This window comes from Cinclus cinclus, chromosome 3 (assembly GCF_963662255.1).
Source record: "Cinclus cinclus chromosome 3, bCinCin1.1, whole genome shotgun sequence".
NCBI lineage: Eukaryota > Metazoa > Chordata > Aves > Passeriformes > Cinclidae > Cinclus > Cinclus cinclus.
In genome coordinates this window covers 656,207-668,719 of record NC_085048.1, presented here as the reverse complement: position 1 = coordinate 668,719, position 12,513 = coordinate 656,207, and the positions used below count along the sequence as shown (strand labels likewise).

Genomic DNA, 12,513 nt, shown 5'->3' with positions numbered 1-12,513 from the left:
GTCACTGCTGGCACCAAGCACTGCCACCCCACATGTGACCTCTCACATCACTGCTGCTCACAAAGGGCTGGGGCCAGGCTGTGAGCCTTGCAGGGTGACATTTCCAGCAGGGAATGGCTGACCAAGGACACACCTGACCCCAGGACAGCGCGGCGTGCAGTGCTCCTGCAGGATGCTCCCTTGGAGGCTCCAGTAATCAATACACCCAACAAGGTGTTAATAACCCAACAAGGTGTTAATAACCCAACAAGGTGTTAATGAGCAGCTGCCACATCACTGGGGGTGTTCCCAGTTACTGAACAGCAGCTCACACATCAGAAAAATCAGAAAAAAAACCCCTTTCATTTATTAACCCCTCAGCATCAATAAAAAGCATGGCAGCAGGTTCTGATCTTTGGTTTACACCAAGTTCTAGGAGTGTGTAAGGCAATTCCTACACCCCGTGCCCTGCTGCAGCCTCCCCCTCCCTCCACCTCCCAGCAGAGGTAACCCCAGCCTTTATTTATAGCAAGGTTTTTGGGATGAATGTTGCAGATCTTAGCAATTTCCAAGCTGGAGGTGAGTCCTCCTGTGTGCAAAGCTCTCTATTTGTGCATGTATTTCATATTCCAGGACTCTACAGTAGACTTTCAAAGATGAAGAGTCACGAATCTTACGTATCTTTGGAGATTTATAGCAAAAAAAAAAAATTAAAAAATCCCCTTTAGATACAGGATGCTCTCCTGACAAGCAGCAGTCACCAAAGATCCTGCAGTAATTTTCTCAAGGCCAAAAGATTTTAATGCCTTTACATGCCGGAATGGAAGTGGAGAAAGGAAGGTATAAAGTGCAAATCTGCCTCATGACACGGTGTGACCATAAGAGATCCTCCAGCTCCCAGGTCTTGGAGGAGGTCAAATATTGGAACACCAGACGTTTCCACCCAAGCTCTAAGCTCTCCAGCAAGAGAGAAGATGAGTGGCAGAGCTCTCAAGTTCATCAGCAGGGAAAGAACCTTAAAATAAAGGCCCATTGTTATGACATTGCCCTGAAGCATCACATTTATGATGAAGTTTTATCAACTTTTTTAGCCGTTATTGATACTACAGCAGTCTAACTGAACTCGCAGAAAAAGCCTGAGAAACAGGAATAATGTGCCTTTGAAAATGTGGAAACAAGTGGAAGAATGTCACACGACACACCCAGAATCATTTCTTGCTATCCAAAACACCGGCACCTCCTGAGGCAGCACCGGGGGCTGTGGGACTTGTTTGGATTTTTGAGTTTGCTGTACTCTGCAAGAAGATTCAAAGAACCCCGGAACGGTGTGGGTGGGAAGGGACCTTAAATCCCACCCAGTGCCAGCCCTGCCATGGCAGGGACACCTCCCACTGTCCCAGGCTGCTCCAGCCCCAATGTCCAGCCTGGCCTTGGGCACTGCCAGGGATGCAGGGGCAGCCACAGCCGCTCTGGGAATTCCACCCTGTGGAATTCCAGGGCCTGCCCACCCTGCCAGGGAACAATTCCTAATTCCCAGTATCCCATCCAGCCCTGCCCTGTGGCAGTGGGAGCCATTCCCTGTGTCCTGTCCCTCCATGCCTTGTCCCCAGTCCCTCTCCAGCTCTCCTGGAGCCCCTTCAGGCCCTGGGTTCTGCCTGAACCTGCTGCTGAGAACAAAAGGAGGTCAACACTCATCATAACAGGGAAAACCTGATCGGGATATTGGGGAAAAGTTGTGCTGCAGGTGGTGTGTGACTTGAACAGAAATGCAGAGAGGTGCTGGCACTGCTCCTCGGGGCAATGGGAGACCCCAGACAACCCAAACTGAGGTGACAACACGAAGTGTGCTCCACAGGCTGCCTCAGTCTTGCTCTTGGGTGCCAGGACAGCCCCTGAAGTGAGGATCCCATTTCCCAGTGTGTCAGAGCTGCTCTGGATCCCACCAAAAGCCCTGCAGTCAGGGGAGATTCCTGCTGGATGAGCTCTCCTTATGATCCTCAGGGCATCTGATAGCGGCCACCAGCTTTGAAAGAGCTTCTAAGGCTGCAGGTGGGTGAGAAGCAGATCAAGGAGGTGGCAGAGGTGGGGTGAGGTGTCCTGCTCTGAGCAAGTGCAGCAGCTGCCAGAGGTGACACAGAGGTGACTGTCAGCGCTGTGGTTTGTCACCCTGGGGCTCGTGGGGCTGCTGCTGCAGCTGCTAGCAGAGCTCTGCTGCACCTCAGCTCTTGTCCTGTAAATCCTCATCTTGCTCTCTGTGGCTGGGGCCTGAAACATCAGCCTGGGATAGTGGAAGGTGTCCCTGCCCATGCCAGGGGGTGGAATAAGATGAGCTTCAATGTTCCTTCCAACCCAACCCATTCTGTCATTCCAGGACCCAAAGCCAGGCAGCTCCATCTCCTGCTCTCTGGCTGGGTCAAGAACCAGACAGAGACACTGGTCCAGTGTCTCAAACACACTGGGACACATCCCAGGGCTGGGGAGTTCTCCACTTTCTGACACTGACCCCCAGGAGAACACTGCTTTTGACTTGAGGCCTTAAAGAAAGCTTCCAAATTTGAGTAATAAAGTTAAAATCACTGCTGTGTAGTTAAAAGTATGTAATTTCACATGGCAAAGAGTTTTAAATTTAGGGTTTTAAAAGACAGTCATAGGTGTGGGACAAAATATTCTTGAGTGTTGTCTCTTTCTTCCTTCTTGTTCCTTCTTCTCCATAATTTTAAGTAGTAGTTTTTAGATTGGATAAAATATCCTACAGTGTGGGTCACAAGTGTTTGGTTATTGAGTCAAAAGTATAAATAATATAAATGTTAGCTCTTAATTAAAACTAAATTCACCTCCGTTTTCTCACTTTCAGCTTAATAACTAGAAGCACTAAAAAGATACTAAAGATACTAATATAATACTAAAAGATATAATACTAAAAATTATTAAAATTTATAAATAATAAAATTATTATTAGAATACTAAAAAGTACTAAAGTACTAAAAAGTACTTTAGATAAGATTTAATAAACAAACAAGTAATCCATCTCTCAGGCATTCAATCCTGACTGTAAGAAAAGGCAGAAGAAAAAAGCTAACCACTTTCACAATCCCACTTGGAGAAGGAAGAGGAGAGGATGGATGAGACACAGCCTGCAGCAAGCCTTGGAAGGTGTGAAATCAATGTTGCTACCTGAGGAACTGGAAACTTCCAGGTACTGCTAGCAGCATTGCAACGAGCTCAGTTCAGACATTTATTACAGATCTGCAGTGATTAAAGTGCACTCAAAGCAGTGCCCTCAGGGAAGTCACCTGGCAGATTTGGTGGTGAGGAAGGACAGGTACCAGGCAGTGGTGAGAAGGGCAGGAGATGACAGCTGGCACATAAACACGTCACCAAGGGGTGAGTTCCTATGTCCAGGTGCCCAAAGTCAGTAACTGAGCACCTGAAGGGAAATGTAAAACCACCTTTACAGTAGGACATTACAATGCTGGTGAGACCCACTCGAGACACAGCCATCTCAGGGGCAGAGTAACTTATCTGGGAACACAAACAACCCATTCAGGGAATGTTGTCAGGAAACAGAGGCAGGAGTTTGCTTTTGCTCTTTAAGGTGCACATGAGCCATGACAAAGCCCAGCTTTCCTGAACCTTCCATAAATTCAGTGCTGGTGCCATACCCTGACCCAGCCCAGGCCAGCCACACACCTGGACATGCTGAGATGACACCTGAACTTAGCAGAGCACCACCCACCTTTGGAACCATGGCTTTTAAAGGTTCTGAAGCTCAGATCTGGGCCAAGACAGCCTCCCCAAGCGTGATGCTGATCCCAGGCCCTTCAGTACCCACAACAGTACACCACACCAGAGCCATGGTTTTGGGAAGAGACCATTTCCAGCATTCCTCCTAGTCTAACAACAGTTTCAGTGGATCCAAACATGGGAGAGAGCACACCAGGATGAGAAGCATCCTTGAGGAAAAAGCTGTACAGGTATGGGTATCACTGTAGAAATTCCATACCTCAAGCAAGCAGGCGTCTCTCCAGGAGCATTAAGTCAGATTTTGGGAATGCAAGACACAAGTGAGTGCTTCTCCAGGTTAGAGAGAACAGTCATAATCCCAGTGGGAGAGAAAGCCTGGAGTTGTTTTAGCTACAGAACAGAACCAAAACATGCAGAGACTTTAGTTAAACCCACACAAGACTTGTAGCAAAACCCACGCAGAAAGGAAAACCCACACACAAACACCAGACGTTCAAGACAATTTGCAAGAGCAGCTCTGGTCTCTTCCCTGTTCTCCAGGGCCAGACAGGGAATTCCCTCAGCACCAGGAACTTACAAGGTGGTTTTTCACAAAGCTTTTCTGAAGTACCTTACCCCCTCGTAACAGTTACACAGAACAAGGCTGAAATCCTTCTCAAAAATTCACGGAGCAAAACAGGCACGGGCTGCTGCTGCTGGAGAATCCACGCAGGCTGCTCTGCTCCCATGTCCTGTCTGGGCATTTCTGGGGTGGATTTTCCTGGCACAGCAGCCCTCTCCCAGGTACCATCCTTCTGGAGGTTCTCCAGCTCACTAACAAGCAGGGACACGCTGGCTTTCCATGCTGCAGGGAGGAGCAGCGAGCAAGCTGTGGGTACCCGGGGAGGGGAGGGAGAGCCCACGCCCTGCTCCAGGCTGCAGGAGCAGGGACAGGGAGTGGGGCGTGCCAAGGCAAAACCTCTCACAGGCAGCACTGCTGGACTGCAGGCAGCAACATCTGCCTAAAAACCTTCGAGTTAAGGTTGATTCTTCCTATCCCCCATGAGGTTTTCATCAATAGGCTCTCAATCGATCTCTTAATTAAATACCAGTATTGACTTGAAGAGTGGGAAAGATCAAGTGTTTTCTCAGGACAAAGAATTTCTGAGTCACAGGATGGTTTGGGTGGGAAGGGATCTTAAAGCTCATCCCATTTCACATCCTGCTATGTGCAGGGTCACCTTCCACTGTCCCAGGCTGCTCCAAGTCCAACCTGTCCTTGGGATCCAAGTCCCAACTGCCAGGGATGCAGGGGCAGCCACAGCTGCTCTGGGAATTCCACCCTGTGGAATTCCAGGGCCTGCCCACCCTGCCAGGGAAGAAAATCTTCAGCAACAGCGTAACAGATTTTCTTTCCAAAGACATAAACCAAGGAGACAAGAGGAAATCACTTCTCAGCACCTCCCAGTTTTGTTTATCACTCAACAAGGCACTAAAAACTAATCATTGGCTACTTAAAACAAAGGCTGTGTTCCTGTTTAGGAGCTCATGAACAAGTTTCTCCCTACACCAACAGACATTTTGTTTGGCCTCTGAAAATTCACACGCAGCCCAAAACTTGTACAGCCTGTCACACGGAGCTACAGGCCTGTGCTCCAAATCTGAACACACCTGACCCTAGAAAATATCAGAGACTTCCTAACTCTTCATCTCTGTCACTGCTCAAGTGACAGTTCAGTCCCCTCCTGGAAACAGCGCTGGCGTAACTGGAGCAGCCAACCTGGGCACTCTCCTTCCCCTGGTCCTGCACAGCTCCTGATGGGGCTCAGCACATTTGGGGAGTGGCTGCTCGAGTTTCAGGTGCAGATCCACAGCGTGTCAGTGCAAGGACAGAGGAGCAGCAGGGCTGCCAGCACAGGACTGTGCCCAAGGAAGCAGCAAAGCAGCGTTCAGCGTTCGTGTCCTCCACTGCTTTGCCCGAGGCACCGACAGCAACAGCACCAGGAGAGGAGCAGGCCCAGTTTGGGGTTTGATTCATACTGGGAGAAGGGAGGAGGGAAGGCCAGGCACTGGAATTGCTGCCAAGATGTTTGTTAATGTGGAACTGCAACCAGAAGAACTCTTATGGGGAACCTCTCAGGGCCAGGGCAGTGCCTGTCCCCTGTGCTGGCACTGCTGGGACACCTCCAGTGCTGGGGGCAGCTCTGGGCCCCTCCTGACAGGAGAGCCCTGGAGGGGCTGGAGCGTGTCCAGGGAAGGGAACGGAGCTGGGGAAGGGGCTGGAGCCCCAGGAGAGGCTGAGGGAGCTGGGAAAGGGACTGAGCATGGAGAAAAGGAGGCTCAGGGGGGATCTTGTGGCTCTGCACAACTCCCTGACAGGAGGGGACAGCCGGGGGGGTCGGGCTCTGCTCCAGGGAACAGGGACAGGACAAGGGGAAATGGCCTCAGGCTGGGCCAGGGCAGGCTCAGCTTGGACAGCAGCAGGAATTTCTCCATGGAAAGGGTGCTCAGGCCTTGGCAGGGGCTGCCCAGGGAGCTTTGCAGTGCCCACCCCTGGAGGTGTGCAAGGAATTCCTGGATGTGGCACTGAGTGCTCTGGGCTGGGGACAAGGAGGGGATCAGGCACAGCTGGGACCGGATGGGCTTGGAGGGCTTTTCCAGCCTCAATGATCCTGGAATTCTGAGTACAAACACCACCTACTCTGCTGTTTCCATGTCCCCTGCTGCCCTATCACTCCACCAGCAGAGATTTGGAGGGTAATGTAAAGAGCCCCATCAGGGAACTGATCCAGCTCAGCTGAAAAAACAGCCACATTACACAAAGAAGTTTCCAGCCAGCTCAGTTCCTCAGCTCTTCACCACAGCCATCCCCAGTTTCTCATCAGCTCTGTGAGGCGTGTGCAAAACTGCTGCTCATTATTCACTGCCCTAGATGAGGAAAAAACCCCCACTCACACACAAAACCCCCAAAAAGCCCTACTAAACGAAACCAAAACCAAACCAGCCTTCTAGTACAGTATCACACAAGTGCAGCTCGTTCTGTAACCCTCCTTTCTGCATGTCCCAGCAGGCAGAAGAGAGGACAACTCCCCTCCAGGTCAAACAATACTTGTCCAGCCTCCAGCAGCCAAGAGCTGAGGGGATTCCTGATCTGCAGCCTGCATCCAGAGCACAGCTACTGACGGCTCCACTTCCATTTTCTACTTTCATTCTGAACCCACCCATCTTTTCCCCTCCAAAATTCCCCTGGCACTCAGCTCTGTAGCACAGCCACCTCCAAGTGGAAATGACTTTGGCCTCTCCTGCTGCCTGATGGGTTCAGGTCATGGAAACGACTGAGCAGGAGTTGGGAGCAGGGGGGCTTTGCTGGGCCAGGGGTTACTGGGATTTTTCCTTGTCTAATTCACCTGTCCCACACCAGGAATCAGAAGCAGACTGAGCCCACAGCCTGGGCACAGCATGAACACAAGTCACAGCTGCTGCTGCTCCTGTAGGCAGCAGGTAGGATACAAAAAAGGGATATAATAATGGAATGGTTTGGGTTGGAAAAGCTTATCCCCTAAAAGCTCAACCCATTTCACCCCCTGCCATGGGCAGAGAGATCTTCCACTCGACCACGCTGCTCCAAGTCCTGCCCAACCTGGCCTGGAACACTTCCAGGGAACAGCTAAGCCAGTACTTCCAACTGCTGTAGTCACCCCTTTTTTATTTGAATCCTGAAATTACTTGTTCTTCAAACTTCACTGCAACTCCTGCACAGCAACAGCATCTTCAACATTCAAACCGTCATTGGTTTCCTAAAATCCGACAAGTTTTGCCTCGTTCTCTACCTGGAGAGAATCTACCTTCCTTCCCTCTGACATTAATACATCACAGGCCTGAGTGAACAAATCCTCCCAGGATACACAAGCAAACTTGGATTTGTTACTTTAGGACTACTTCTTAAAAACTTCACTGCTCCAATGTGCCAATACGAAGCAATTTCAAAGCAAGTGGCTCCAATCCAAACCCACTTCTAATAAAGGCAAAAAAATTAATTAAAAATTAATAATTTTATCCAAGCATTTTCCTATACTTTCACATTTAAAATAACAGTTTTGCATGCTCCTAGAACAGCTTTGGTTGTGTTCAAAATAAAACAAACCTCAAAAATCACTGGATTTTTATCTCTGGATTTGCAGACTCGCAGCCAGGTGAGTAAAGCCCAGGAATACAAAGTACAACTGCACCTTCAGGAGTGATTAAGATCCAGGGAAGTTTTACCTCCATCAGGAGCACTGGGAGGGAATCTCCCAATACTCACACACCCTTTGTTCTCCGGAGCTGTTACTCAAGATTTCATGGGAAAACATTTTTTGTGACTCATTTTCATTTACATTGGACTTAGTCAGACAACAGTGATTACATGCTTAGGCTCAGTCCTGGCATTCCAATTTTCCAGCAGCCATCCTGGCCAGAAGAGCCTCCCTCCCTACCTGTTCCCAGGTGCCAAGGCCGGACCCTGAGGAGCTCCACAAAGTGTGCACTATGGATCCTTTATCCACAGCACACTTCAAACCATCAACACACTGAAAGCCAATAAAAAGATATTAAAAATTAAGATCTCAAGGATACGCTGCCTGGAAGTGACTTATCCTAACATTTTTAACATGCAAAATAAAATCAACCTGCTGGTAGCAGGAGTGGCAGCAGGGACACCACTAAAATGAGGAGGAGCACCTAAAATGAGGAAGAGCACCACCAGTGCCAGAGGGGCAGCTGCACCCACCCACTGACCCAGCCAGGAACATCCCTAGAGCACAACTGAGAAGCCACCACAGTCCTCAAAACCAAATACCACAAAAATGACTTTTGCACCGGAAAATCGCTGAAGAACAGTTTAAACTTAAAAAGGTTTGTGATGGAGTAAGCCTTCCAAGATTTGTTCCTTTTGTAGCTGCAGACAGCAGGGCAGTGCTGGAGGCCCAGCCCCTGCCCTCTCCAGGGAGGTTACAATGACTCTGGGATTTCTTGCAGAAATGCCATCTGGAATATTTATAGTGCCTGAGATGGGGCAATGAAATCACTCACGCTGGCACCTCAGCACATCCAGAAGCTTAACTGCTGCTTTAGCAGGAAATATTAGATTGAAGTGACTCAAAGTGAGAGTATGTTGAACTACAGGACAGTAAGTTATATCCCAGCAGCCATCACAGACCAGGATCAGTCCATGTGCAAAGGTGAAATGTGAAGCGAACAGAAGTTACTGAGATGAAGCCGAAATGCTCTATCAGTGTGTCTTCCCTTACCCACACAAACAGGCTTCTGGTTTTAGAGAATTAAAAGCTTTTCCCCAGGCACCTCCTTAGACAGAGGCCAGTTCCAACATTCCTTGAGATCCTTCTCAAGATTGAGCCTTCCAGTGCCTAAAGAGAACCTACAGGAGAGCTGGAGAGGGACTGGGGACAAGGCATGGAGGAACAGGACACAGGGAATGGTTCCCATTGCCACAGGGCAGGGCTGGATGGGATACTGGGAATTAGGAATTGTTCCCTGGCAGGGTGGGCAGGCCCTGGAATTCCACAGGGTGGAATTCCCAGAGCAGCTGTGGCTGCCCCTGCATCCCTGGCAGTGCCCAAGGCCAGGCTGGACATTGGGGTTGGAGCAGCCTGGGACAGTGGGAGGTGTCCCTGCCGTGGCAGGGGTGGCACTGGATTGGTTTTAAAGTCCTTTCCGACCCAAACCATTCCAGGATTCTATGAACCAGCCCCTACCACACACTCCAGCACATTTTACATGTATCCCAGGGTGCTGGTGGAGCTCTGAGCAAACCCAGAGCCAGGGATCAGAGCTGCTGGGGTTACTCAAACACAGCAGAGCCTCAGCCAAGGATCCAGTCACCTCCCGTCACCCACTGTGTACACAAGGGCTTTGGAAACCACATTTCCTTGTTGCTACAGGTCAAAGACTCCAGCAGAGCTTTTCCCCGAAATTCTGCAAAACCACCCAGAGCTGCAGGGTGGCTGCGCTGGGATTTCCCACAGCAGAGACCTCCCCATGGAAAGCCCCCTTCCAGGCTCCTGGATTGCCACTGCTGCTGCAGGGCCAACCTGGGGAAGTGTGAGAGCTGCTGTCACCAGTGGCAATTTGAAATCCCATTTTCAGCCAGACTGCTGCATTGCTTGGGAATAATAACTGAGTGGAGCTGGATAACTCAGGTGTTTGGATTCTTCCCTCATGGATGGGCTGGTTTTCCCAAGCTGCTAATGGAGAGTCTGTCTCCCTTTCAAGTGATATTGTCTGCACAGGGCACTTCCTTCATGTTTCCACACCAACTTATGGAAGGACTATGGAAACAACACATTTGAGGCATCTTTGGGCAGTTAAACAGCACACAGACAATAGATTTGTACCCCACTATCTGCCAAATTCCACTGTGAAGACACAACCTGACACACCAAATAGTAACCAAAGGGTGTACACAGCTACCATCACCAGACATTCAGGTCAGAATTCAGGGAGTAAAACACCTCTGCCTTCCAGTTTAGGCACTCCAGAAACAAAGAGACACTGGTCTGACTGGTGGGAAACACTTCCAAAACCTACATGTGCACACTTCCTACTCAGCTTGGTGATATTCCTCTTGAAGGCCCTAAAACTGCAGAGTTAGACCAACAACTAATACTAATTACTAAATCACCAATTATTAAAAGCACGGGTTGTCTGCAGCAGGAGCCACTGTGAGCCTGCTGACTTCTTAACTATGACGTTGACTATTTTTAACTTTGGGAATTGAAATAAACCTTCCCAACGAACTCCAAAGGCAAGGAATGTCATGTGATCCCAGCAAGGATCTGCCAAGCAGTGCCAAAATACACCCTGGCCACAGCAGCAAACCCATCTGGCCTCCCAGAGCCAGGGTATGCCACGGGAAGGGACAACAACTGTCACACAGCCCCCCCAAAATTCAGCAAAACACCGAGTTGAGGCCCTAAGAGGTTTTAGGCACAAACTTTCTCAACACTTAGTTGTCACAAATATATATTTTTTAACTTTAAATTTCCCAAGCTTTGCTCAAGAGAGTTATTTTTACGTGTTATAGTCCGAGGTGAAATTTCTAGGTGATGTTTCAACACAGATGAGGAAGTGCGCAGGGGTGAATTCACACCCAGCACTAAGAGCTACACTGACACTACACATTCCCTCAGTGAACAGCTCCATGACCAGCGATTTAAGGGATTTACAGCTAACACAAAAGTCAGATCCAGTTCAAAGCCCTCAAAATCATTTTCTTTTTTATCCAGATTTGGGTTTCTGAACATATTACACCAGTGGGTGCTGCGAGAAAGCCGAGACAGGAATTACCCTTGATTTCCAGAGCCAGTCACCAAAAAGGTGAGAAGCTGCTGACCCGAATTTTTCATCTGCAAAACAAGACGTTCAGGAGAAGGCATACAAAACCCTGTGATACACCTGGGATGGAAGGATTTTGGGTACCAGGCCTGTCCCATGACAAAAAGCAAAGACACATCCCTCTTTCATGATGTCAGAGCGGCTCTACCTCGGTCAGGAGCTGCTCTGTGAGGAAGGGCCGAACTCAGCTTTACCAGGAGCACGGCGAAGGGGGGGAAGGACAGCTTTGTTGGGCGAGAAAACAGACCCCACCCACGAGCGCGACCGCTTCTGATCCACATCAATAGCGGCGCGAACGTGGGGATGGGCGTCCCACCGCCCCGCTGCCCGCGGGGACAGGGATTAACGCTGATGGAAGGGGCCAGGTGGGCTCTGGCGGCTGGCACCGGGCGTGGGGGGCGAGCTGCCAGCGAGGGTCGCTCAGGGTCACCCAGAGCGGAGAGAGGGAGGAACCGAACCGAACCCACCCTGCCCTGCAGCGGGGGCGAGGCGGCGTCGGGCGGCACCGGGGCGGCTCTGCCGGGGATCCACGACCAGGGACAGGGGACAGAAGGGGGTGACACAGGAATGGGGCTGGCGGGTGATAAAGAAAGGTCCTGGAGGGTGTCCCTAGGGGGGATATAGGAGCGGGGCTCGGGGGTGACACACAAATGGGGCTGGGGGTCCCTGTGGGGAAAGGTGGGGGGGGGGAGGTCATAGGGGATTGCTGATGGGTGACACAGGGGGTCCCTGGGGGGTCGGAGATAACACAGGGGATCCCTGGCGGGTGTGACACAATAACGGGGCTGGGGTGAACACTGGGGATCCCCGGGGGTGACACAGGGACGGAGCTGGCGGGTACGGCGGTGGGAACCGGGGGGTCCGCAGAACCCCCCTGGGCGGAAAAGCACTGACCAATGGTGGAGATGAAGGTGGTGTTGAAGGCATCGTCGGAGAAGCGGAAGAGGACGCAGGTCTTGCCGACCCCCGAGTCCCCGATGAGCAGCAGCTTGAAGAGCAGGTCGTAGGTTTTCTTCGCCATGGGGGAGGGCGCGGCGGCCGCCGCCGCCCCTCCTCGCCGCCTCCTTCACCGGGCCCGGCCGCTCCCGAGGGCGGCGGCGACGGCGGAGGACGAGGAGGAGGAGGAGGAAGAGGACGAGAGCGAGGAGGAGGAGGGGGCCCACAAAATGGCTTCCTGTGGCGGGGCGGCCTCGCGCGCTCCCCGCGCCCGCGGCTCCTCACGGGGAGGCGGCGGAGCCCGCCCTCATAACCCCGCGATCCGGCCGGCTCCGCTCGGCTCGATGGGCCCCGGTTCTTCCCGGCCCTTCCCGGTTCTCCCCCGGGGCTCGCGGCGGCTCCTCCGAGGCGCTGCCGAGGCTGCGCGCGCCGCCTCCCCCGCCTCACGCACCGCGCAGGCCCGGCGGGGGCGCGCGCGCACGC

At 51.4% G+C, this 12,513-nt stretch overlaps 1 protein-coding gene across 3 annotated transcripts in view; it reads right to left on the bottom strand.

Moving 5' to 3' along the window:
* The window catches only part of RAB10 (RAB10, member RAS oncogene family), a 44,094-nt gene extending 31,879 nt beyond the window's left edge, over positions 1 to 12,215 (bottom strand). For all 3 annotated transcript variants that reach the window (XM_062489572.1, XM_062489573.1, XM_062489574.1), the window contains exon 1: positions 11,989 to 12,215. In XM_062489572.1, coding sequence (XP_062345556.1) covers positions 11,989 to 12,115 — 127 coding nt within the window. In that variant the 5' untranslated portion in view covers positions 12,116 to 12,215. The remainder of the gene's footprint in view (positions 1 to 11,988) is intronic.
* Between the last annotated feature and the right edge of the window lie 298 nt (positions 12,216 to 12,513).